This window comes from Drosophila serrata, unplaced genomic scaffold (assembly GCF_035046125.1).
Source record: "Drosophila serrata isolate PLE 108 unplaced genomic scaffold, ASM3504612v1 contig_302, whole genome shotgun sequence".
Taxonomy (NCBI): Eukaryota; Metazoa; Arthropoda; class Insecta; order Diptera; family Drosophilidae; genus Drosophila; species Drosophila serrata.
Window position 1 is genome coordinate 1,989,699 of NW_028257200.1, and position 26,012 is coordinate 2,015,710.

A 26,012-nucleotide genomic window follows, 5' to 3' on the forward strand; every position below is an offset into this window, starting at 1 on the left:
ATTACTAGAATAAATTATTTTAAAACTCGTAGCTTCTCCTTGTTCACTAAAGCAATAATACAAATTGTACAAATTTTATAATACTTGAAAATACAGGATATTTCAAACAATTAATTCCAAATACATTATCGTTAAATTGAGCACATAAAATAAAAAGTAATTTATAAGTCATTTGTATAAATAATTAATCAAGAAGTTCCAAATTCAAGAGGTAAAGCAAAACCCATAATCGCCATTAAGCTTCATACCATTTAGATGTGTGTTTTTTTGTTTATTTTCTCATGTTTATTTATCATTCTGTGGTCTTTTACTTGTTGAACGAGTAGCAAATACCAAAGTGACCAACATAATTGATTAGGATTAGTGTCCGCTAATTGATTACGATTGCATTTATTATCGTATCCTGTCGATAGGCGTTAATTAAATTACTAATTTGACTCGGTTATACAAAAGCACAGATGCACGGTAAGTAGGTGTACGTGTGGTGTTTCTGGGTCATGTGCTTCAATGGGGGGGGGGGGCTAGGGTTCGTAAATCGTATAAAAAACAATATTTATATCCGTAACTAGGGTTTGGCAGCTGCGAATTATCTTCATCCGAATATCTTGTCAAAGCAGACGTGGCAGTATGGCTTATCCTTTTGCTCCTTGAAGGTTCCCTTGTTCAGCTGCTTGAGGCAGAAGGCGCACACAAAGTGTTCCGGATGGAATTTCTTAAACATGGCCGTAATGCAGCGTCCAGTGATCGGCTTGGAGCAGCCGGCACACAGGGATCCACGCTTGGCATGGTAGTGCGTCTCACAATAAGGCAATCCCTCGTGGTCGAAGAAGGAGCCGCCCTGGAAGGGCTGTCGGCAGTCCTGGAAAAGATAAATAAGTATTAATTGGGTTCTGTAACTAAGGTGGAGTTATGGAGTATCTTAATTATGTATCTTATGTGTTGAGGTGAAGAACAATCAAACAAATCATTTTTAAGGAAGGATTTATCCTTTATTCAATGACTTAAATGCGGATTAAGAAGCCCAGTGCAGGATAAACTTATAAAAAGATGACTTACGCCATTTTATGTCTTTGGTATAAACCTACTAGAAATATTTACTACGCCATAAAAGTGAAACTACAAAATCTTGGCAATACTTGGACTGAGGTATGAATATGAGATTCGGAAATACTTATATATGAGAGGTACTTGGATGATGTATTGTGGGCCAAATGTTTGTGCAGCCTCCGTCTGAGGCTAATTACAACTATAAATTAGTTGCCATACAGCATGACCGGACCAGCAAAACCGATCGAGAATCGTCGGCAACATCATATTAGTGCTGTGCGAGATTTTACGCCTGGCCTGAGGAACCTAATTAGACTGACCGAAAGTGTCGAATGGACGGCGCAGATACCCTGGCAGAATACACAATGGCTGGCTAATTGGAAACGAAAATTCAAGATTGTCAAAAAGAGACAAGCGAGCAAAATTTCAAATATGATAAATACAAGGCAAGTCGCATTTGTTTTAATTTATTCGAGCTTTTGGAAAAACATTTCGCGAGAAGCAAGACAGCAACAATTGTCCCACGAAGACAATAACATTTTGCGCACGCTTTTGGCCAGCATCCAAGGAGAGAATGGATAGAGGGAGCAGGAGAATGGTATCATCCAAGGAAAGGATCATTGCGAACGTGATATCTGGTGCGGGGGAGAACTCTCACCCCTTTCCCAGCCCACGCAAATCAATCATTCCATAAACAACAGGTGCAACGATTTCCCCCGAAGCGTTTCAACAATTTTCTTTGTTGATTTAATGTATATGCAAAGGAAACTCGAAAGTGGGGCAGCCCAGCAACAAGAACAGGCGAACCGAAATAATCAATATCGATATGGACTAAAAATACACCACGACACGAATAATATTTTCACCAATCATCAGAGAATTTCAATTATTTAATAAGTAGCTGCAAGGCAAGTGCACTTTGGAATTTATTTTAAGCTATTTTTGGCAACAAATATTTTGCAAAAATACATAGATTAGTTTCCACCGATTGACGAATATCTATAAATTCATTTAGGCTAATCAATTCAATTAACACCCCAGGGAGGGGCTTCCACTAAATCTAAAGCAATAAACATTTTAAAAAGATATATCTGCTCTAGTACTTGTACGATCATAGTGAGAACATATAGACGCATCGTCAGCAACGAAAATAACATAGTCTCGACTAGGGAAATTATAGCTTTAGCTAATCGCAAATCTATATCCACAATATTGTAATTTGTTTATCAACCAAAAGCACAGAGCAACATGAACCAAACAGAGCGACGCCCACGCATGTGTCAAGGCCAGAGCACTGACACTGACCTTGACACTAACATATATGTAGGTGGCCCTGCGTGGGTGATAAAAGGGGGGGATGCGTGACTCTGAGGTGCCTCAGGGTCACAGCAGCCACCTTGAAACGATGAAAACACTTTTCAACGTTTCATTTACCTCCTTGAGTGTTCTTGTTGCTTGTTTTTTGGTTGTTTTCTTTTTATGTTTTTTTTACTGTTTTTTTTGTATGTGTAATTATTAAAATTTTATTTACAAAAACAAATTACAATATTGTTGGTCATTTTCATAAATGAATTTAAATTTAAAAAGTACCTACAAACTTAATCCTACAAAAAGGGGGCGCATAGAAAAGTTCAACAACAAGTCAGAGTGGGGGTCAGGGGCTCAGGGGCGAAAGACCATCATAGAGGGCTAAGAACCCTAATCCCCACCCAGCGGCACCTGCCCCTTCAAGGAGCGGGCCAGCCGGGCGGGATTAGAGTGGGTTAAACAAGGGTTTTGCTGTTGCCGATGTTGCTGTTAATGTTGCTGCTGCTGCTGCTGTTGCTGCTGCGTGTTGCTCCTAGACCCACAACGAAAATAGAACAAGACGGACGGCGGGCAGCTGGTTGCCGGTTCTCCTCGTGACGCTGTTAGTGGGGAAAGTGGCACGCAGCTAGATACAAAAATGTATCCGAAACCGCTGCCACCCGGGTCTATTTTCGTTTTTTTTTCCTGCTGATGAACTTCAGCAACTAGTTTTGATGCTGATGCTGCTGCTACTATGGTTGGGACTCCTCCACTTATTCCTCCTCATCAACGCCCACGCACTGTGGACATACTGGCTTGCCCTCCATGGCATAGAAGGATTTGCCGCGCACGGCCTTCTTGCAATCCTAAATGATAAATGTTACCAGGATGATCGATTAAAATGGGCACAAGTTTATCAAAACAGATGATTGTATGATTTGGTGGGGGTTTTGGTTCTGTAAAGCCAAGATTTTGTAGTAAAGGAGCCAAAGGTGTTCCACCAACTTGTTAATCTAGCTAAAATCCTTGTGTCAGTGGAACACCCTTTTTCAAATATGTTTTAACTTCCAAGTAAAAGGAGGGGATATTATTCTAAAAGAGTAATGGTAATGATAAACCTACCCTGCAGACGAAGCAATCCGGATGCCACTGCGAGTTCAGCGCAGAGATATAGTTCTCCATGATGGCCCTGTTGCAGCCATTGCATTTCGGGGCAAACATCTCAAAGTAATCGTTGCGGCAATATGGCTTGCCATCACGCTCATGGAAACCATCCTCGCCAAACTGCTGGCCGCACTGGGCGCAGAAGAAGTGCTCCGTGTGCCAGGTCTTGTCCAGCGCAGTGACGCACTTGTCCAGAATGGCGCCATTGCAGTAGGCGCAACGCGGGCTAAAGAGATTATGGTAATCCGGCTCGCAATATGGGAAGCCATCGCGCTCGAAGAAGTTGCGGGTGCCCAGCTCCTGGCTGCAGTGATTGCACGTAAAGTGCTCCGGATGCCAGGTCTTGCCCAGGGCGGTGATCACCTGGCCAACGATCGGCTTCTCGCAGGCATTGCAGCAGCCCTTCTGTACGGTATTGACTCCTTGGCGACTCATATTGGCTTGTAAATTGCCTAGCATAGAATCCAACTGATCCTCGCGACTGTCCTCGACGATGGTCGTCTCCTCGATCGTCTGGGTTAAATGGGCCTGCTGGCTGCCCTTGTTCGGTCTGGCGTAGTCGGTGACCGTTTGATGTTGCAACGTCGACGAGTGCTGCTGCGGATGGCTTTCGTTTCCGTTTCCGATTCCGATTCCTACACCGTTGGTTCCGTTGCTGACCTGCAAAATGGTAGGGGTACAATGGAGGCGTATTAGTCGAAATTATCCTTTTGCGGCTCCTGTGTGCTGGTCCCTACGTTGATGTGTCTGCCTCGACTGAATCAAAAGTTGTGCGAGCGCTAGCACAAAAACTTTTGCTTTTAGCCGTCGCCACCAACCAAAAAAAAACAAAAAATCAAAATCAAAATATCAAAAATAATGCTGCTCTTCCTCTTCCATCTTCGCACAGATTCTCCTGGCCGAAGAAGAACTACTATATGTGTTTGCGCACGACGCTCTCCTCATATGCAAAGCATTTTTCTTCAACGTTGACGTAGTTTTCGTTCATTGCCAAAAATACAAACGAAAGAACGAACAACTGGCCGGGAGAAAAGCTGGGAAAGTGTGGAAGGAGGTGTGGGCGGCGGGCATTCTCTCTTCTCTGTTCCACCACCTCTTCTGTATGTGTGTGTGTGTGTATATGTGGGTCTTGTCTGTCGAGTCTCCATTTCAATATTCAATTTTTCTTTCATAAACTTTGCGTTTTCATTGGGCGTGCTTGGGTTCTGCCTCCCCCCCTAACCTACCCACCTTTGCCCGCCGGCTTTAGTCTAACTAAGTAGACGCCTAATTGAGCGCCCGCTGCTTTGCCTTCTTCTGTGTAAGGTGCAGGATCAGGCCCAAAAGGGGTAAGGTCCATGGTAACTAGATAATTCTATTTAAATTTTCTAGTACCGAATACTTTTTATTAATATTTAAAAAGCCGAAATAAATATTTATACTTTCTTCTTCTTAAACATACTCTTTTGATTCCGTCAGAACGCTTAGGCATTCAATGGAAAACGTTTAAAATATCATTAATCAATAATATTTGCTCGTCAAATACAAGAAAGTATAATAAATATCAAGCATTATAAGAAATCTTTGAGCTATCATCGCACTCTATATTTTTTAAAAAGGGTTTTGAACGTGACTTGAAAAATATGTAAATGTGTTCCTTAATACCTTTGAATTTATCGACTCAAAAAGATAATACTATTAGAAGATAATTTTCTATTATTCCACTGACAGACTATATAATTATAGCCTTCCTAATGCTCCACAGGTATTCTAATAAGGTTTAAAATAAGAACTCTAAATCTGCCAGATGGAGTTCTTGTGTTGAATTCATTTGATATATTTCTGATCTATTTATAGTGGTTTTTAATAATAATAAAGAGATCTACACATCTCCAGAAAATGTATATATTCTAAGCATAGTATTATATACAGCGGGCAAAGATAAACATGAATATATAGATCCTAATCAAGACTATATATACAGAATACTAAAATACACTTAAGATGAGTAGGTACCTACACTTAATAAGCACTTCCTTTTGCTATGCTTTTATTCTAAAATATTTGGTTATTACAATAAAAAATATAAATTCGAGGTATTTATTTTAATTATATACATAGTATAAAATAAATTTACTTCAAATCGCTTGACCACTGCTCAACCCGTTTCACCAGAAATCCGCTCCTGTTTTAGGCCAAAAAAGAAACCAATTGCTTTGGCGTTGGCGGTCTAGCTTCTTATTTAATATTTTTGTTGTCTATTTTAAGAATCAAATCGTACACAATGCAGACCATAGACTATAGACCACAGAATAGAACCTCGCTGATATCGTCGCTTGACGTGGAGTATAAAACCGAACGTCGACCGACTGGCCAACAGGATTTCCCCATAAAAAGCGCATGAGCATGTTCGGCACACGCTTTTCCATCCAAGAGGAGGAGATATGACCAAGGGGGGGAGGAGACAGGACAGGACAGGAAGCGGGGTACCGAGGAAATCTCGATCAATGAAAATGGGGGGAAAACGCGACTGCGAGTGCGGTTTTAAGCAGCAGCAGCAGCACATGATGGCAATGAAAGCGCAAACAGAAATATAGACATCACAAAACGCACACACGAATGCCAAATGGATCGTTATGGTTATAGAAACGAGGGAAAAATAGAATAAAAAACGCCTTCTAAAATAGATATGCAAATGATTTGCAATGAAAAACTATAGCAAAAGCGGAACGTTGTGGAAAAAAAGAGCGTTGACAAGCAGGGGCGGGGGCGAGGAGGTCGGAAAATGGAAGGAGTGGGGGGCGGGTAACTGTCTGAACGCCAGGGAAAATCCGAAGTGCCGTGTGCAATATTGTTTATATCCGAAATATATTTTTATTTTGCTTTTCCTACACACACACACACACACACACACAGACTAACGACGAGGGGCAGAGAGATTTTCCTATTTAATTTTCGTATTTATCATATCAACAAAAAGTCACGGACACGCCTATACCCGTTCTGACGGCTGGCAGAAAATTGAAAATGATATTAAATAATTAACAGGCCCCGCCGAATATGAATATATACTCGCACTCATACTCCTTATAAATAAATATTCACGTCTGCCATTCGTCAATGACATTGAATTGCAATTTACTCAAAGAATTCAAGACTCAACTGGGGGGACTTCCCCGTTTTCTGTTTCTCTGCTTGGCCATTAAGTGTCTGTGAGCTAATTTTGTTGCAACGATGACCATCAAAATCAATGTGCAGAATATATTTTTCACTTAGTAATTAATTATTAATTAATGCGAGTCGAATAACTTGGCGACAAACTGACAATTTGCCGCATTCCGTGCTGACAGCTTGACATTTTTTCGAAAAAGGTCTTTTGTTTCTGGGTTTTAGATTGTGTTGAATAGCTACAAGTACTTTAAAAACATAAATAAATTCGAGTTAAAAAGTTGTCTTTAAATTCAAATCGTTTAATAAATTAACTAGTTTAAAACTTAAACAAAAATGTTCGTTTAAATAAAAACGATGCTAAACGTCACGTCAAAACGTATAATCAAATTAAAAATATTGCCAATAAATCTTATAGACTAAGGCGGCAAAAATGTATTTAAATATATTTGCTAAGGTGTCTGTCACAAAGTATTAAGATATACTAAATATATATTTACTAAATATACTTTAAGGTAAAATTTATAATTCAATAGATCCTTAATTATGAAAACAAAAATAATGCTTGGCATTGTCAACATTTTGAACTTGAAAATCTAGAAACTATTTTCAATAGAATTATTATAAGGCGTTTAAAAAACACTGAACTATTTTCAAAACAATTATTATAAGGTATTTCGTATTAGTTCCACGTATTTTTACAGTTTTCTCTCTATTTTTCTCGTATTAAAATTTATTTTCCATTTAAATATGATGCATTTTCCTAACCAATGATTGATGTATTCCATTAACGAACTGACCCAAGGACATTTTCAATAAAAGGAAACTTCCCCCCTGCACCCTTGGCACAAATTTATGAATAAAATGAAAAAACCCGGGCATCCGGAGAACTGCAGTATATTAAAACAAGCTCATAAAATGAAAGCTAAATAAAAAGGCATTAAAAAGACGAAATGAAATGCAAAAGACATCTGCTAAGATACATCATCCGCATAGGCGTTCTCTTTAAGATGTCCGAAAGTTCTAAAAACAAATGTCAGACATGCGAGAAAACGTGGCAGGGCCGAGTGCTCGAAAAACAGGCTAATCCAAATCAACGGAAACAATGTTTTCCTCTATATATACATACATATGTACATATTTATACATTTAAACGGAGATGTGCAATGAATATTTTGTTTACTCGATTTGCCATCCAAAATTGATCGATGGCTTAATGAGATCCGGATAGAATAAAGAAAGATTTGGGTATATGTAAATGGGGGTGGGATGGGGAAATCTGGTGTCTTTAAATATTTTAGCGCCGTGTGCAATAAATCGCTGAAATGTGACAATCAATGCTTTCCCCCATAATCAGACTTTGTTAGCCAAGTCAATTTATGTTGCCCATTAAACTATACCCAAAATTCATTCACCTTCAGACTGCGTTGGCAGATGTCAAAGTCAAGATCTCTCTCGGATCCTCTGAGACTTTTGCTCTAAGGGATCTTCATTGGGTCCCATGGGCCTGGGTACCGGGACCTACGGATCGACGGTGTCATTAGATTCGCACCATTGCCTGGCGTCACACGATTTGCGATGATAAATCTGTCCATTTTATGATTTTTATTACCAAGAACAAGCACAATCTAACCGAGAACATTGGGGTGTCGTCTGCTAAAAATACATATCATCCACGAAGATAGCACAATGGGCGAAATAAGGTAGGCGATGCTCAAGAAAAACTACAAAAGCAATTCCTTCTGACGCTGTTCAAAGTGAGCGTAACACTCCGACAGGTGGAAAAGGTAAATAATTTGTGAGTGCTCGATACAAATCATTGACAAATATTATATTCCAAAATAGACACAGAATGGGATTTAAGAATAACACGCAGAATAGTTAGATTATTGTATTTAGAAAGATAAAACAAAAGAGTTTTAAGCTAAATACGTTGCCAAATTACGTTATTCATTTGATTTTAGTCATTTTGGAAAGATCAACCCAAAAAGTTTTTTAGTTTTTAACTAAATATGAGTCCAGTGAAGAAGTAAAATATTAAAAGAACTATGGCGGCCTATATTAAATCGAATATATCGTGGTGATATATTAAAATTATAATATCAAAAATATTGAATTTGAAGCTAAGTTAGTGATATTGTCTATAAAATTGGACACATTTGCGAAGATTAAATATAATTTATTCGCATTTTCTACCGACTGCTAGCTTTAAAAATTAACTTTTTCGATAGGGTATTATATTTATATATTGTTTTGTATAAGCTTAGGCTCTTCTTTGACATATCAGTATATCAGTAAAAATGGCTATTTATCCCACACATATCGCAATGTTATAATATGTTTAAAGATAAAACTGTATTTAATTTAAATATCAATACACTTTCAATATATAGATATTTTCTGACATCTCAGGTCGAAATAAAATACTAATCCAGAGATTATATATCAGTATATTTAAATAAGCGAAGAACGCATAAATAAATATATATTCTTCTTTCAAATTCATAAAATAACATCAAACTATCATAACTACGACCTAAGAACATTAGTATTGAAATAAAGTAAATACCTTCTAGAAAGAATGCAATAATTCATAAAGAGACCCGACTAAATCGAACCCTCAATTAATAAAATTTTTAAAATTTTCCTTTGCTCTGCTATTTTCAATAAAAACAGTTTTGTAGTTTGAACCCATAAAAGTATTAGATCTTGATTAATTGATAGTAAACAAATTAAAGTTTCCCAACCCCCTTTTTCTCTTTAAATGACTCACCTTAAAATCAGATAGTGAGGCCATTAGGTCATCGAGTTCCTTGGTGGCCTGTGACGTGTATGCCTGATGAACAACCTGTTGACCGGGCACCGCATGGTTGGGTGTATATGAATCTTTTTGCTGCACGATCTGCTCCTCCACCGTTCCAACTGCAAACATAAAGAGGAGATCACCTCAGTTAATATCAGGGTATTATAGTTGAGTTGGTAAATATATACATACCTGGTCCATCGGGACCCGTCAGCTTCTCCGTCTTGGTTTCGCGCACAGTGATGGTGACATGGCGACCGGGCGTTGGTGATTTGTGCGCAGATCTGTTAAAATAATAAAAGTCACACAGTTAATCTTAACGTCCGCAGGTGGGATTATCATTGTATAGTGTTTACCCATTGGGCACGGCATAGATGTGAGCATTGTCCAATTCGTTTAGCAGGCTGTCCATGGTGGGACGCTCCTCCACGGTGGCATAGCTGTTGTATGTATTGTATTTCGAGACTGGCGTACTATAGTTAACCGGAACATCAATATCTGAAGAATAATAAACAATATGATTAATATTACCTTATTAGTAGTTAAAAGAATATCAATTTTAATAGAGTTAGGTTTTTAATTTGTTTCTCTTTGCTGGGTATTATAATTGTAGTCGGAAGCTTGTAAAGCTATAAAGGAGTAATTTCCGACCCTATAAATCATATATATATATATATATTCTTGATCAACATCAACAGCCGAGTCAATCTAATCATGTGTGGTCGAAATATAAATTTTAAACTTTTTTTTTTTAATTTTATAAGGGGTTTCATCGTTATAATTGTGAAAATTAATAAACATTTTAATTTTCTTAAATTATGAGTATGCAGGTTTATTAACCTAGTAAAAACTAACATAGGAGAGCTTTCCGAATTAATATTAAGGCTTTTTTGATTATGTAATGAGTTTTTTAAACTTTGATTTACCGAAGAAATTGTTATGTAAAAATATTGATAAATATCTGTTCAATAAAATCGAATATTTTGAGCTTAGTTATAATCAATTTCCGATTCAATCTTATAATTTAATTGCAATCTGGCTTCCCGAATTTAGTTTCCTTTCTTGTTGATTAAATGTTTTTATATAATTCGATTTTGAAAACGTTTAATTTCATGATAGCTAAAAGCCAAAAGTTTGTCTCCCAATTGTCTGGCCCAATGTGTATTAATATAGAATGAATAAAGTTTTAAAAGCTTTTTTCTTTCTTTTAAACACTATGAAAAGTATGATATTCTTAGCTCACCCTTCTTTTCAGCCCCATTGTATCGGGCATTTTGCAGATCCTGAAGCAGTGAGTCCAACTCTGACAGTCCGGAGCTTCCAGGTGCCGCCTGTCTTGGCAGGGATCCCTGGTTGGCATAGCCGGGAGCAGCAGAGGAGCCATTGAAGTCACCCGTTGCCGTTGGAGAGCGTGTTTCTACAGTGTAGTGATCTTGGAACTGCAAGAAAATATATTGAGTTGGTTTTATTTGTTAGGTATTATTTAAGTAGTGATTACTTACCACCTGAGGCTGGGCCTTGTCCCTGAGACTGCCATAACCTGGAGTATTGTCCACAAACTGCTGCTGTTGTTGCTGCTGTTGATGCTGATGCTGATGCAGAGGCGTCTGCTTGGGCTGGACAGTTCCATATTGCGATTGAGGTGGTTGAGGTTGACCTGGCACACTGTTCTGCAGATCAGCTAGGAGAGCATCTAAAAGAAGATAACAGATGAAGATAAGTTAGTGATGTAATGTACTGTCCTTCAAGATTGAAGAATGTTCCAAATTTTATATAATTGTTGTTTATTATTAAATGGTTTCCATTCACTAGGAACATTAAGTTTATCACATATATGTATTAATTTATTTGTAAAACCCTTATTTCAGTAGGTTATTAAATTCATTGCACTATTTATAAAGCTACCCAGATTATCGTAATCTCCATAGTTGGCCATGGCTATTGTTCTTCCGATTTTTCTCAGGTATTTTCTCTGCCAAAATTCCAAGCTATTAACAGCACCTGTCACTGCAATTGTGACGCATAGCTCGTTGTTAACTGAACGGAGATTCCGTTGCCATTTTACCTTCGGCTACCTGGCACATATCTCATAGCAAAAGTTTCTGATAACACTTTATTTGTTTTCTTTTGTCTTGCAAGATATAGCCCAAATAATACTGGAAATGATTTCATGGGTCTTGTCTTCGGTTTGTGTCCCGGCTAATTGTCATTTGGGGAAGAATTGAAAGCTTGTTTCGACACGATAATAAGCTTAAATTATGGGACATATAATTTGTTATCCAAGGCGGAAGAGAATATAGTTTAATGTTCTTGAAGGTTATAGTTGGAGACATTTAAGATAAAAAAAATATGTATTATATTTTGCAAAATAGATGTTTTTGCTGCTCTTTGTGTTTGTTTCTTTAACATTTTGGAAGGAAAGTTGGTATATTTTAGAATCTTGTTAAAAAAGGTCAAGGAAAATCTTATCAAAATATATGAAGAGAGTCTCAAAGAAGGTTCCTGAGATTCTTTAAAGTTGAGCATTATTTGAAATTAATTTTTCCTATTAATAAATTGTCTTTTCAGCATCCAAAGTGAAAGTTGCAATTGGCTTGCACTTGACCTTGCTGCCCAGCATGGTTTATACATATCTCTATCTGTAGAGACTCCACCATTAACCCTATAACGCCCACGCTGCACTTGCTCCCCCATCAAACATAGCGTCACGCGTCCAAAACTTACCCAAACGTCTCTCGAACTCGCCCACTTTGAAGCAGTCGCTGAGGGGCGAACTGTGGAACGACGATGATATCAGTTTTGAAGACATTTTCACGCACTAAATTTGGCCAGAATCGATGTGATCGAAATGTTTCGTTTGTCTGTCACTCGATTGCCTTCCTTTGTGGTGTGCGAAATTCGATTTTTTAAAGACCACTATAAACGGTAGTTAAGTTAAATATTTTTGACCGATACGGCATACAGCAAACGCACATCAGCTGGCTACAGGTGGTACATGGGTAACGAACTCGAAAGTTCAGTTGCCAACTGACCAAATTAAAGCACTAAAAACTCAATCCAAACAAAGTCAGACCAAAGAGACACCCACACTGCAGCCAAAACTAGCCAAACACTGACTGATCATAGCATATATCAATATATATATTTATATACACACAGTTTTTTTTTTGATTCAGTTAAGGTGGGACGAACTTGTCGAACGGGCCAAAAATCGCACCAACTCATGAAATATCGCATTCACTCGATGCCATAATAACTGCCGGTGTATGAGTATTTCTTTATAGACAAAAAATATTTCATCAAATTAATGCTATTTGCATTATGTTTGCTTTTAAATCAGCTAAAAGGGGAAATGGAAATGGGAAAGTATCTCAGAAGCATGATAATGAATAGAGTGGGAAAAATAATCATATATACTAGAAGAGTACTTAATATACATCTATAAGAAGATTTTCTATTCAAAATAAATTATAAGAAAAACATACGCATAAAGACCTGTTTTTCTGTTCTGTTTTTTATAAGTTAATTTGCGCTTATATGTATGTATATAAGCATACATAAATATTTGGAAGCTTTAAATAAGCTTTCGATTTATATAGTTTTTAAATTATCAGAACTAGAGATTTGTTGTCAAATATTAAATTCAAATTTAAATTACACAATTTGAGAAAGATTCTATTAATTATCACAAAATTAATTGCATAGTTCATCACTTTTTCTCTGTGCACTAGGCCCAAGGCTCCAAATCACTTTGAGGCTTGCCGAAAGTATCTTTCGGATGTCGTGCCATTTCTGCTGTCATATAATCGCACTTAACGCCATTCATTTGACCCGCCCATGAAGCATGGAACAACAACAAATCGCTAAACACACTAGGAAGACATGACAGCCGGCGATTAAGCCATAAGGCCAGAAAATAAATCAAACAAACTCGAACATTTCATCCAAAAGTTCAAATGTTCTGGGGGGTAGGGAAGTGCGGAAAAGACACACCTGTAACTGGGCCAATGCCAAAAAAAGAGAACGAGAAAATAGAACGTTGAGAGAGAGAAAAAAAAACTCAACATTATACTCAATAATATGTATATGAGTTATATAAAGCGAAATAAGGTGTGACGCGATTTATACATTTTGGCAAGCGAATTCATAACAACAAGTATGTAAGAAAAACATCAAGCAGGCACCCGAGGAGGCGATGCTCAATTTTATATTCGAATACATTTTGCATTATTGGGCAAGAAAATCAGCCAAATTATTTCGCAATATATTTAAAAATAGTCCAAAATTGAAAGATCGAACATGTGGTTGACGAGAAAGGCGTTTAATTCACCATATGTGGGGTCTCTACGCCCATTTCCCAAGAGTTCCCCGTCGGGGGGAAAGAGGAAGGGGACTGTCTATAAATAGGACAGGGCAGGGTTATCAGAACGTCACGGCTCAGTGGGTCAACGTCTACAAGGGGGGAAAGACCCGACAAAGAAGCGGAACAAGATTCTTTAATTTATAATCCCAAATCGGAAGAAATGTCCATTTTTCATCTTGGCTTTATCAAATTTATAACAATTAAATGTCAAAGCGGAACAATATAGAAATCAAACGATTTACTTGAGGATTTTGAAGATCATTCATACATATATACAGATGTATATGATCAAAAATCAATTCAGAATAAGGTAGTAAGGAATCATTCTTCTAAGAAAACAAAAAAGTTTTTTTAAAGAAATTAAAGAATGATGCATATCCTTACTTTTCTGGGAATTCTGATTATATCACAATATTTAATGTAGAAATATTTTAAAGTGTCCTTAGTTAATACTTGACATAATTGTTCGTGGAAAATTTTAATTTTAATAATATTTAAGGTATATTAATAAAATATTGCAAGGAAAAGCAATCAAGGAACTGAAATTTGATGAAAATCGTTTGGTATTTCCTAGAAATTTAAAGAAAATTCTTTAAACTGTACAATATCTTCAATATAAATCTATAAATAACAGATAACAAAATATGATTTTGATCATAAACAATTTTATAAAAAACATGTGCGCCTAGGGAATTTTTAGATACGGTCTCGAAATATTGAAATTGCTTTTCTAATAAAAAAATGTATATATTTAAGGGGTTTGTTCAATAACCAGAAGGAGACTTTTCATTAAAAAGCCATTTCACACATTAGATTCATAGAGTGCAGTGGCAGAGACACTTGGCTCTTGATTAAAATGCAATTAAAATCAATTAAGAGACACCAGAGAAATGCTGCCCAAACTGTTTGTCAATGGCGGAGTTGCAGTTGGGAAAACTGCAACTCAGACTCAGTTTTGAGTTGAATGCGAGGGGGTGGGACAGAGACGGGGGGGAGTTGCCGCTCGTGACGACAGCTGTTGAAATGGCAATGACAACTGCAGCGAAGGAGAGATAGAGAGTGCGAGTGGGAGCGGAGAGCGTGGGTGAGAGAGCAGGTCAAGTCACTCGCGAATTGTTGTTATTGGACGACGCTCTCCCTTTCGCAATTGTTGTTGACATTGTTACATATTTCTCTGCTTCTTCGCCTCTTTCTGTTTTGACTCGTTTTTGGGGAGCACTTTCGATTTTCATTTTGGCGGCTTGTTTGCGGTTTATTGCTGTTGCTGCTGTTGTTGCGATGCTGCGATCGATTGCGGTTGCCTTAATTAAATTCTTCACACACACACACACACACACACACGCAACACACATTCGCACGAATATCTCACACACGGGCAGCAGCGGCACAGGAATTATTTTTCGCTCGGGCAAAATCTTAAAAGCAACTGAACAAGACGCTCGACAACAAACGCCGCTGAAGCTGCGCGCGCTCGATTCCACTCCCGCGCTAATTCCACTCAAAGCATACTCACTCGACGGCGCACAGTGGCTTATTTCTTTAAACACTCGTTGCAACAGTGGATATTTGGGTTGTCCTTCAGTAAGGACTTTACCAAACTATTAAATACCTACAATGAAATTTACACATATTTTTTATATATTATATTTTTAATTATTGTTTAAATTGGGAACATTTTTTTATTCTTTTTATGGTTTTCATTTTCGTAATTTGGTTGATAGTTGAGGTGTAACTAACTTCAAAAAGAATTCGTTAATTTGAATTATAGCTCGTATACAATTAGAGGTAAACAAAAATTAATTCATTGAAACACTGTTAACTTCACAATTTAAAAATTGTAAATATTATCTATTTAATTTTAGAATTATTATTAGAATTATAAACACGAGAATCTATATTTAATCAATTTGAGCTCAATAATTCATAGTGTTTTGACTCAAAACATTTGAGCAAAATAGCCACTGTGCGACACCACTCGAGTGCAACTCTAGCGCTCAATTACAAAACATTTACAGTTTGAGCATGGAGCATGGCAGAGACAGAGGCGCAAACAGGAGGTGTTGAGTAATTATTGCCATTCGTTGTTGTGTGGGCGTTTGTGTCCCATTCTCGGCGGCGCCACCTGGCGTCCGCCTTTCGCAACACGCTTTTCACTCTCTATTTTTGAGTGCGTTGCTTTTGTTTCTTGTTTTATGTTTTTGTTTGTGTTTTTGTTTTCTTTTTTCGGTGGGTGAATGAATCACTTGACTTTGAAACGAAAACTAAAATTAGTAGTAGAACAACAAAAGCAACAAATGGCAGCAAATTGTTAAGGTTTTTGTTTGGAATTGTTTTGATCTTTTTCGCTTTGCGTCGTTGCTTTTAACTCAATTGATCTGTGAGCAAACACACAAGAGATTATCGGTCAACACAAATCGATGGCCACGACCTGTGTCAACTGAAAAGCTGCCTAACGGGTTCTACCTCGCCTGTATCGTTATCGTTATCGTTGCGGTTGCCATGGATCCACGCCCAACATCCAGCTTCCAACTTCCGTAGTATCCGCCAAGCCCGGCTTATGAGATCAACCACTAGAGCAATCAATCAATCGGGTTTCAGATGCCCTGAGGTGATCACCTCGGCAATTAGAATAACTTGCGTAATGCCAACCCAAACAGGTGTATACACCCAAAAGGTAACCTATGAGACGAAACTGAAATGCTTACAAAGACAAGCTAAAGGTGTGAAAATATTATTTGATCTTTTAGGTATTTATTGATTTATATTTCTTTGATATATTTATTAGCTAAAGGTCCTTAATATTTCAGATTCCTAAGATCTGTTAAACTTAGTAGGATTAAGTAGATCCTCAGTTTCAAAATGGTTAAGAAATTTATTCAAGAGTTGTATTATTTAAAAACACAGGTTAGAATAAATAAACCAAGATAAACATTATCACAAAACATGGTAATAGAAATATATTGGTACATATATATTTATACTGATTTTTCATAAACATTTTGGAAAATGGTTTTACCAACTCTAAAGTCTGCACCTATTTATAGAACTCTTTTATATATAAACATACATAAATCCTAGAGCAAAACACATATTCTTCTTGCTAGGTATTTGCTAATCTTATCATTGCGAAACGCACTTTATCCACACAGATTATACATATTCGCTGGCAAAGTGTCGCGTCTGGCAATAAATAGAACACGAATCGAATGGAAACCACTGACGCCCACTGCCGATACTCGGAATCTCAATGGGAACAATGATCTAATGATCTAATGAATGAAACGCGTAGTAAGGTCAGCGACTACCAACGATTGTAATGCTAATCCCACGCTTGACAGATTGCCGCTTACCGATTTTCATGTCACTTGTTCCAACTGTGATCACTTATTAAAATTTTTGAATCCGATGAATACCGCTCGACGGCGCAATGCAAACTGAATTGAAAATATTCAAATCGAGTGCTGACAACTGGAGAATCCGATGCTAATGCAAGCGAGGTGTTCGTCTGTGTGCAATTAACATCACTTCGGACAAAATGTAAACAAAGCAGTCAGGCAATTACACTTGGAAAAGTTGTTAAAGTGATTGCTTTAAGAATATGTTACAGATACTTTAAAGAAGTAAATGTATAAAATAGTTTAGTTTGCTATATAAAGATGGTATATTTTTTAAGTAAATAATTGAACTATATTCTGTTCTGTATGATGTATGAAAGGTGACTTTAAAATATTTTCCTTTAAAATATTAAGCTTCATTAAAGCATTAGCGACTAGTCTTATATTGGAGTCATATATTTTTATACCCTTGCAGGGTATTATAATTTCAGTCAGAAGTTTGCAACGCAGTGAAGGGGGCACCTCCGACTATATAAAGTATATATATTCTTGATCAGGATCAACAGCCGAGTCGATCTAGCCATGTCCGTCTGTCCGTCTGTCCGTCTGTCCGTCTGTCCGTCTGTCCGTCTGTCCGTCTGTCCGTCTGTCCGTTTCTACGCAAACTAGTCTCTCAGTTTTGAAGCTATCTGAATGAAACTTTGTAGTTAGCCTTCTATATACTCTCACTCGTATATATGTCGGAACGGGCCGGATCGGACGACTATATCATATAGCTGCCATAGGAATGATCGGAACATTTTTACAAAAAAAATTATAACATTTTTAGTTTTCAACAGAATTTGATCAAATTTGAGATATAGCCATTTCATATTATTCTACAATTTTGTGTTAAATTTTATGAAAATCGGACGACTATATCATATAGCTCCCATAGGAACGATCGAGAAATTAATACAATTAAATTTATAACTTTTTCAGTTTTGAACAGATTTTCATCAAATTTGAGCTATGGCCATTTTATATTATTCTTAAATTTTGTGTCAAATTTCATGAAAATCGGACGACTATATCATATAGGTGCCATACAAACGATCGTTTGATGTAGAGGAAAAATGCAAATCTGTGAATGTAAAACTGCAAATATAATATGTATAGGGGAATGAAATGAAAGCAGGTATTACTTCATTGTTTTTAACACAAATATATATAATTTATATTGTATAGATTCCAATTCATAGAAGTTCTATCTGCAAGGGTATATAAACTTCGGTGTGCCGAAGTTAGCTTCCTTTCTTGTTTTAAATTTATAAACCGAAAACATAAAAGGAAAGCCTTAGGAAAAGTGTATATATTTTTTTGAGTGACTCAAAGGTGTGAATTGAAAGCGGAAAAAGCAGCCAGGGAATAGCAAAGCATCTTGTAAGTTTATAATGTAAATGTGCCTGTAATGATTACGTCATCCGTTGCGATTGAGATAATACATTTGTTTACTTTGCCTTTTGTTGCTGTTAAGTTTTATGACGCTTTTCGAGGATGAACTTGTTGGAAATTCAATTTGCAAACTCAGCCACAAAGATAGCTACTTTTAAACAATTCTACCAATGTCGTTTTCTGTCTAAAAGTAGGCTTCATTATTTTAGATAAGGGATTTCGAATTTGCTAGCAAACTTAAATATCAAACTTGTAACCTTATTATTACCACAATTTAGTAAATTAATAATTATTATTTTGTAAAATTTAACGGTATTTGGTAATAAAAGATTTATCAAATAAATCTTCAATGAATTTTAGCTAAAATGAACAAATTTAATTTATATTACTTGCAGAATTCATAAGCCGGTTTATACCGTTGTACATATATACTAAATAAAAACAACCTTATCAATAACATTCAGTAAACTCAAATTAAACATTTTAAACGTTCAAAGAAAACATACCAAAGAATTGGAATAAAATATAAGCTACAAATTAGCAATGTTAATTGAAAACTCAGTGTCTCTACTATATATATAAAACCTTCTATATATAAAGCGTGCTAGCTCTTTGGGTGTGCTTCAGTGTTCACAACAATGATAAAGTCTGCAGTTCTATTTCTTGTATTGCTGGCCAGTGCAAAAGTTAGTTGGGGTCATGAAAAGTTCACCATTCAAATAAATGAAGGTAAATGTATATATTTCAAATCTATAATACAATTTGCAATTATTTTGGAACTTGCTTTTTTATAGGCAATGCCATTGATGCTATAATCAAGTCCGAACCCTTTGTAAAAATCAACGATGGATACTACTTTTTTGGAAGAGAATCTCTCAACTGGTATGAGGCCTATGAAAAGTGCCGGCTTCTAGATTCCGAACTTGTGACATTTGAGACGGACCCAGAGTTTGATTCAGTTTCCAGTTATTTAATGGCCAACGATTCGAGGGAGAACTACTGGACTTCGGGTAATGATCTGGGCAAAACTGGCACCCACAAGTGGTTCACCAGTGGCCAGATCATCAGCACCCTCAGGTGGGCAGTTAACCAGCCGGATAATGCTGGTCAGAGGGAGCACTGCATCCACATGGGCTACATATACCAGGACTCCAAGAAGTTCCAGCTCAACGATCGACCCTGTTCCCAGGACAACAATAGTTTGTTCAAGTACATATGCGAGGCACCCAAACTGGAAACCATATCCATTGTGGTGTGGAAGTAAATCGCGAATATTTACTTCAACTTAATCATCATTAAACAAATAATAATATCCTGGACGACATAGTAAATACACTTACTAATTAAATGTTTATTTAGCCAATATCAAATACCTTGTAGAAAACGGAGCCACCTTTCATCAAGTAACTCTTCTTATCACAAGTCATTTAACCCGTACAACAAGTAATTAGCAGCCAGATAATACAGAGAGTATAAATAAGCTGAAGGTACTTTTCAATCGCATCAGTTTGCAACGCAATGCAGAAGGTGGCAGTGAAACTAATTTTCCTCCTGGTTCATTTGAGCCTTGGATGGACAAGTGACAGATACAACGTCGTTGTGAGTCCTGGTAAGTACTTGTAGGGAATTTCTGTTAAGGATAAATACAAATCATTTAAACTTGTTTTGTTTTGAGCTTATTATAACAGCAGGAGTACTGAAAATCCTCTTTTTTATACACATTTTTCAAGGAAATCCTTTAAACATGGCCCTTGATTCGACTCCTTTTATCAAAATCAACGATGGTTACTATTACTTTGGAGCGGAGAAAGTGAATTGGTACATTGCATATGAGAATTGCAGAAAATTGGGTGCTGAACTGGTGACCTTTGAGACCCCCGAGGAGTTTGATGCCATTTCTGGATACTTGAAAAATAAAGGAGATCGTTCAGATCATTGGACTTCTGGCAATGATCTTGGAAAAACTGGAACACACCTTTGGTTTTCCAATGCTCAGCCTATAGACATCCAAAAATGGGCTCCCAGGCAACCCGATAATTCTGGAGGAAAGGAACATTGTATACATTTGGGTTACATCTACAAGGATTCCACGGACATTCAGCTTAACGATCGTCCTTGCAGTAACGATGGAAATAGTCTTTTTAAATATGTCTGTGAAGCTCCTAAACAAGAAACCATTTCAATTCTTGTATGGAAATAGAAAGCTTAAGTAAATTTGTTTTATATATTCTATAAAGCATTTAATAAAAGTGTTTAAACAAAGTTTGAATAGTTTACAAGGGTCTGTAGCAATCAGAGGATTAAAAAATATGAAATATATGTATTAGTATTAAGCGAAATCCCATTGAAAATAAAATATATAAGGTAATAAGGGAATTCCCCCAGATTTTTATTTTTAATTATCAGCCAAGAAGTCTTATCGGAGTAAAATATTAGTTATCAGAGATTGTTATCTTTTCAAGTCATTTAGTATCAAGAGAGACAAGACAAAACAATTTAATGCCAGTCGCCAATTGAAACTTGTAGGAAAATGTCTAGAGTTCTCCTTATCTGTCTCCTACTGTGGAGTGTCGTTATTTTAGAGGCCACTCCCTTGCAAAACAAAGGTAAAAACGAACAGTTTCATTGAAAAAAACTACTTTAACTATTAAATATATGTGTTTCAAAATACAAAAAGGCAAATTTATTACTGTATTACTCTCTCTCATGTTGTTTCCCAAAGGATTAGATATTATGATTAGTGGAAAAAATTACTACATTTCTTCATCTAAATGCAATTGGTTCGAAGCTTCCAATCGATGTCGTCAAATGGGAGGTTTTTTACTCAATCTGGAGAGTAAGGAAGAACTGAAGTTTTTGACCCCTTATCTCCACCCAGCCCTTAGCTACTGGATATCCACTAATGACCTTGGAGTTCGGCATTTCTACGTATCCGAGGCCACTGGAATCGAGGCACCTTTTTTGGACTGGTCAGTCGGACAACCGGACAATATCGAGGGCAATGAGCGGTGTGTGGAACTTTGGCCATCGACTAGCTCCTTTCAGATGAATGATCTTTCCTGCCAAAGACTGGTGGGTTTTATTTGTCAGGTAAACTAGGAAAATTATGCCCGATAAGAATTTATAGTGCAACAGGTAACCTTATCAGAAAAAAAATTGTAGTAAATATTGGAAGAATGTTTAGCGTAACAAGAGGCTATGGAATTCTTAGGTAATGCTTGCAAAAAATAACTATACATTTCATTGTCAGATATATCTTAAAATAAATGTATAATTTTGAAATCTATTCCCTTTTAATTTCGTTTTAATTAATTGTAATTATTAATTAATTATAATGCTTAACTTTCATTATTTTTGTAACATCCTTTTGGGAAATACTTACATCCTGGCAGGATGCCTTTGGTACGAGCCGTGCGGTAAGGTTGACGTGCACCTGGATCTATTTTTCCATACATTGTTCTATCCATAATGCCAGTTGAGATTCACTTCACAATTCTCACAAATTTTCTTATATTTTAAATACTAATGATTAATCAAGGAACTGTTAAGTGACATTTTAATTAATATTTTTTCAAAGTCTTTAGTTTTTTTTTTTTATTATTTCGCTGCGATCGACAATAAAAAGCAGTTTCATTTGAATTATTTATAAGCGCATTTTTATTTTTGGCATTTCGGGGCTCGACGACGGATTTGTCGTTTTTGTTTGCGTTGAGTTTTAGCCTGTCAGAGGAGTCGTTGTAGTTGTCGTTGTCGATGTCGATGTCGTCGTTGTCTTTGCCTGTCTATCAGAGCTTTGCCCCAGTACCCACCGAGAAAAAATAATAATACAAAATAAAAAGAAACTAGTTTCCTGCTCCCCAGTGGAAGTCCCAGTGATTTAATGTTGTAAAATTGTTGCCAAGGGAGTGCTTTGTGCCTTTGTAAACTGTTCTATTAATTGACTGGAATTAATGATATATGGAATTATATGATGGGGATGAGCTGATAATCCCCGATTGTATGTAAAACAAAAGGGAGGTAAAAGATATTTATAGGGAGAAGGTGGTGAAGTATCTTATCTTCTATCAATGCATCTATATTTTTACAGTTTTGTAAAGGTAGTTTTTTCCTTTTCAAACATTTAAGAGAAAGACGAAAACTTAGTAATCAGAAACTATAAATATATACTCTAAATAACGAAAGACAATTAGGCATTGCTATCATAACCCATCAAAGTATTCATTTCCTTAAACGGATACCATAAAACAGCCATCATTCAGTCAATGAAAACCTCAGACATGGACAATAAATTACAGGTAAATCACTAATTAAATCTTTCTGGCTTTGATTGTGATCTAAACTGATCAAACAGCCAAGATCCCTAAACAAGAAGCTCGACAAAGAAGTCTTTATAATCTATGTGATCTAAAGATCAAAAAGGCAGCAAACATGATCGATAAATTAGCTCAAAGATTTGAACCAAAACAGAGATGCCCGGAGATACATTCACTCTCCGACTCCCAAAATGTGTAGGTGAATTTTCAATGGATGATCTATGAAACAAACAAAATTTACGATGGCCTGTAGATATACTAGACCAGATCAAGTTGATCCAAACGATCTGGTGAGACAGATTTATGGAATCATAAAAATACCAAAATGAACATGCAGGCCACATTTCACATTTGTTTAAAACACATAACGACACATTGGAAAAAGAAGGTAAAAAATAATAAACATAAATTCACAAAAACTAAAAACAAAGCAAGCCAAGCCAAAAATACTGAAGCCGGCGGGAGGGAAGGGGAATCAAGGTTGCCAAATTACGTCAACACCATGATCGCCAACTAAAAATATCAGACTAACGAAAAAAAATAATAGGAAAAACAGAACTTTTAGCAAATCAAAGGCGACGTTTCAAAGGGAGATAGAGAGAGAGAGGAGAGAGAGCGCTGAGCTAGGGAAAATGGGGAAATTAATTGAAAATACAACGACGAGAGATTTCCGCAAGACGTTGCCAAAAAAGAAAACTCGCTTTCGTTCCAGGTCTGTGCATAGCAAATCAGTTTCCCTCCACACCTGAGGCATTACTCAGTCGGTGTATAGGATGACGTCGGGCCGAAAATTGTGGGCAATTGTTTTTATTTTCCTTCGCTATATTTAAAAGTCCAAGGCACGGATACGTTTCTTTTGCCAGAGGGAAATTCCAAGCGATCGAGCCTCGGCCGATCGCCAAGATCTCAATATAAATATTTTATTAGTAAGTAGGTAAAATGTGTGTGAAATGCGAGTGTTGACCTTGCTGAAGGCGCAAAGGTGAAAATGCGATGCGTGGCCAAAAGAAAGGCCAACGAAAATTTAAGCTGAAAATCCAATGTCTCTCCTGTGAGAGCTTCTTCAATAAACTTGGCCAATTTATGCCGCTGTAAGAGGTATATACATTTATCTTTAACACTTTGCCACTGAGTTTTGTTTAGGAATCTTGTGATAAGATAATGGGTCTCTTGGGAAGTGCTGCCTTACACGATGATCAAATTAAGTTTCAACTGATTAGAGTATTGGTCGAAAATTGGAAAGGCAAGACTATAGATTGGGTTAAGAAAAGCGCCATTGATTGATTACGTATGAATTCTAAAAGAAGTTTTACTTCTTAGAACAGTATCTTGTGGCTCTTTTATTGGGAAATCTATATGCTAAATAATTTCTAAAAAATTGTTGATGCCTAAGTATAAAGATATACTAAGCATATATACATACAAAATAAAAACCCAAAAATCCAAGTATCAAAATTGTTTTCTATTGTTTACTTTTCGGAACTTGTTCCCTTGCTCATCCATTAAATTCTGGGTTCTAATTACGCAACCAGACTCTGTCAGCAATTATAGATTTCGAAATCTTTCAAAAGCCCCGATCAGAAGAGCGCAGCGTCTTTCTCAAGACAATCGAAACAACACACACTAATTGAAATTATATGAGTTGGCGATAAGAATCAAACACTGGAAAGAGCATATTGCTCTTTATAAACTTAGGGGAACTTTGCGAACAATCGAACCTAACGATGAACTCATTGCACTGCCAAGCCAAAAGGTGCTAAGTAGCTGAGACTAAAATAAGCTTCGAGTTTGTGGTGGAATAAACCGGCAATCTTCTGGAGATCAGTGATTGCTATATAGTTTGTGGTTGAAGATGGCTTCGAGAGATACAAAGAGAGAAGCTGTTTGGCCGCAAACCAAGCATATCAGAAAGATAGAAAGATATTCGAATATAAAATAGAAAATAAAACCGAAAACGAAAGCGATTCTCATACAGCAAGCAAAATGTTCATTTGTGAGCACTTTGTCCGACGAGTTTACATCATTTTTCCAGCATTTCCATTTGGCTGTCGTAACCCGAGATACTTTTACGAGAAGGGGACGGAAGTCCCCTCTCCGCGAATGAATGCACTTGGTTTCGAGTGCTTGAAATATGTGAAAAATGTCATAATTTTAATAGATTAAGTGGGCACAATTTAATTGCTTTTGTTGCTTGTATTTATTGTTATTTTATTCCGAGCATTTCCCCTCCAGAAAAAAAGATGAGGAAAACGAACGAAACAACATTTCCATCACAACCGCCCACGACTTTAATCCGCTCGAAAATGAATGGGGCTAACCGAATTTCTTTGCTCCGCCAGATCGGGGCAAATACCTCATTTATTTGAATGTCTCAGTCCGTTGATAATTAGTTCCATAATTAGTGGGGGAAATGCTAATGAAATCGAAATGTTTTTCAAACAAATTGGCGCAGAGATTTGCCAAGAATTAGCAGAATCTTAAGGCGGGTGACATGGATACATTAATCTAGACAAATTCCACTTTTATCGTTTATCTGGGTTTCTCAGTTCCTTGCTATCTTTCAGCTGTTTGTCAACTTTTTTTGAGTTGAGGTGAGTTTTCCTGCTCGCAGTTTCCCACGCTCCAACCTGCCGCAAGTACATGTGTAATGTCACTAGCACAGTTCCACCGATTTTTCATTAGATTTTCCCGCCTCGATTTCGCACCGATATATAGTTTTGTTTGTTGCTGTCAGCTATCTCCACACTTTTCCATGCACTTTGACAGTCTGTTGCCTTGTCACATATTTTGTTATTGTTTCGCAGGAGAACGGAGCACAGAGACCCGAATCGGAATAGGAATCGGAGAGACTGATATATGCGCGCTGTGGTCGCGTCTCCCAAACAGAAACAGACCCAATAGACTGAAATCCAATTGGGGAACCAGCGTTGGGGCTCCATTAGACGACGACATGCGTCTCTCTGGCTCTCTGGATCTCTCAGCCCCGAAGAGCACAGAGCGAGCAAACGTGAGAGCTCCAATGTTTGAGAGAGTAGGTAAACAAAGTGCACTTAAAGAAATATTTCAATCGATTTTTACAAAATATTTTCAATATTAATGTGATAATAACAAAAAAGGGA

The 26,012-nt window shown here is 36.9% G+C and overlaps 4 protein-coding genes across 20 annotated transcripts in view; 3 read left to right on the top strand and 1 right to left on the bottom strand.

Moving 5' to 3' along the window:
* Window positions 1–250: 250 nt before the first annotated feature.
* Window positions 251–26,012, bottom strand: part of Pax (paxillin) — a 29,343-nt gene continuing 3,581 nt past the window's right edge. Inside the window, exons 1-10 of one of the 16 annotated variants that reach the window (XM_086837300.1) lie at window positions 15,181–15,239; window positions 12,422–12,724; window positions 12,173–12,364; window positions 10,951–11,141; window positions 10,692–10,887; window positions 9,805–9,946; window positions 9,641–9,732; window positions 9,419–9,567; window positions 3,457–4,158; window positions 251–859 (exon numbers count right to left, since the gene is read on the bottom strand). In XM_086837300.1, the coding sequence (XP_086693426.1) occupies window positions 593–859; window positions 3,457–4,158; window positions 9,419–9,567; window positions 9,641–9,732; window positions 9,805–9,946; window positions 10,692–10,887; window positions 10,951–11,141; window positions 12,173–12,257 (1,824 nt within the window). In that variant the 5' untranslated portion in view covers window positions 12,258–12,364; window positions 12,422–12,724; window positions 15,181–15,239 and the 3' untranslated portion in view covers window positions 251–592. Of the gene's footprint in view, window positions 860–2,505; window positions 3,201–3,456; window positions 4,159–9,418; window positions 9,568–9,640; window positions 9,733–9,804; window positions 9,947–10,691; window positions 10,888–10,950; window positions 11,142–11,353; window positions 11,508–12,172; window positions 12,365–12,421; window positions 12,725–15,161; window positions 15,266–17,161; window positions 17,329–21,962; window positions 22,301–25,520; window positions 25,799–26,012 lie in introns of those variants that run through there. The other 15 variants (XM_086837302.1, XM_086837305.1, XM_086837303.1 and 12 more) reach the window with 15 other exon arrangements.
* On the top strand, window positions 19,181–19,931 carry LOC110181372 (Galactose-specific C-type lectin). Its single transcript, XM_020949101.2, has 2 exons — window positions 19,181–19,309; window positions 19,375–19,931. The coding sequence occupies exons 1-2, from the start codon at window positions 19,219–19,221 to the stop codon at window positions 19,842–19,844; spliced, it is 561 nt and encodes a 186-aa protein (XP_020804760.2). The 5' UTR covers window positions 19,181–19,218; the 3' UTR covers window positions 19,845–19,931.
* On the top strand, window positions 19,961–20,842 carry LOC110181371 (C-type lectin 37Da-like). The gene is made up of 2 exons (XM_086837316.1): window positions 19,961–20,189; window positions 20,311–20,842. Exons 1-2 carry the CDS (start codon window positions 20,099–20,101, stop codon window positions 20,778–20,780), a joined length of 561 nt encoding a protein of 186 aa, XP_086693442.1. The 5' UTR covers window positions 19,961–20,098; the 3' UTR covers window positions 20,781–20,842.
* Window positions 21,042–21,866, top strand: lectin-37Db (C-type lectin 37Db). Of its 2 annotated transcripts, none has more exons than XM_020949142.2 (2): window positions 21,042–21,186; window positions 21,303–21,866. In XM_020949142.2, the coding sequence occupies exons 1-2, from the start codon at window positions 21,111–21,113 to the stop codon at window positions 21,677–21,679; spliced, it is 453 nt and encodes a 150-aa protein (XP_020804801.2). In that variant the 5' UTR covers window positions 21,042–21,110; the 3' UTR covers window positions 21,680–21,866. The 2 variants fall into 2 exon arrangements, with proteins under 2 accessions (XP_020804801.2, XP_086693443.1); XM_086837317.1 differs by having other exon boundaries at window positions 21,078–21,186; window positions 21,309–21,866.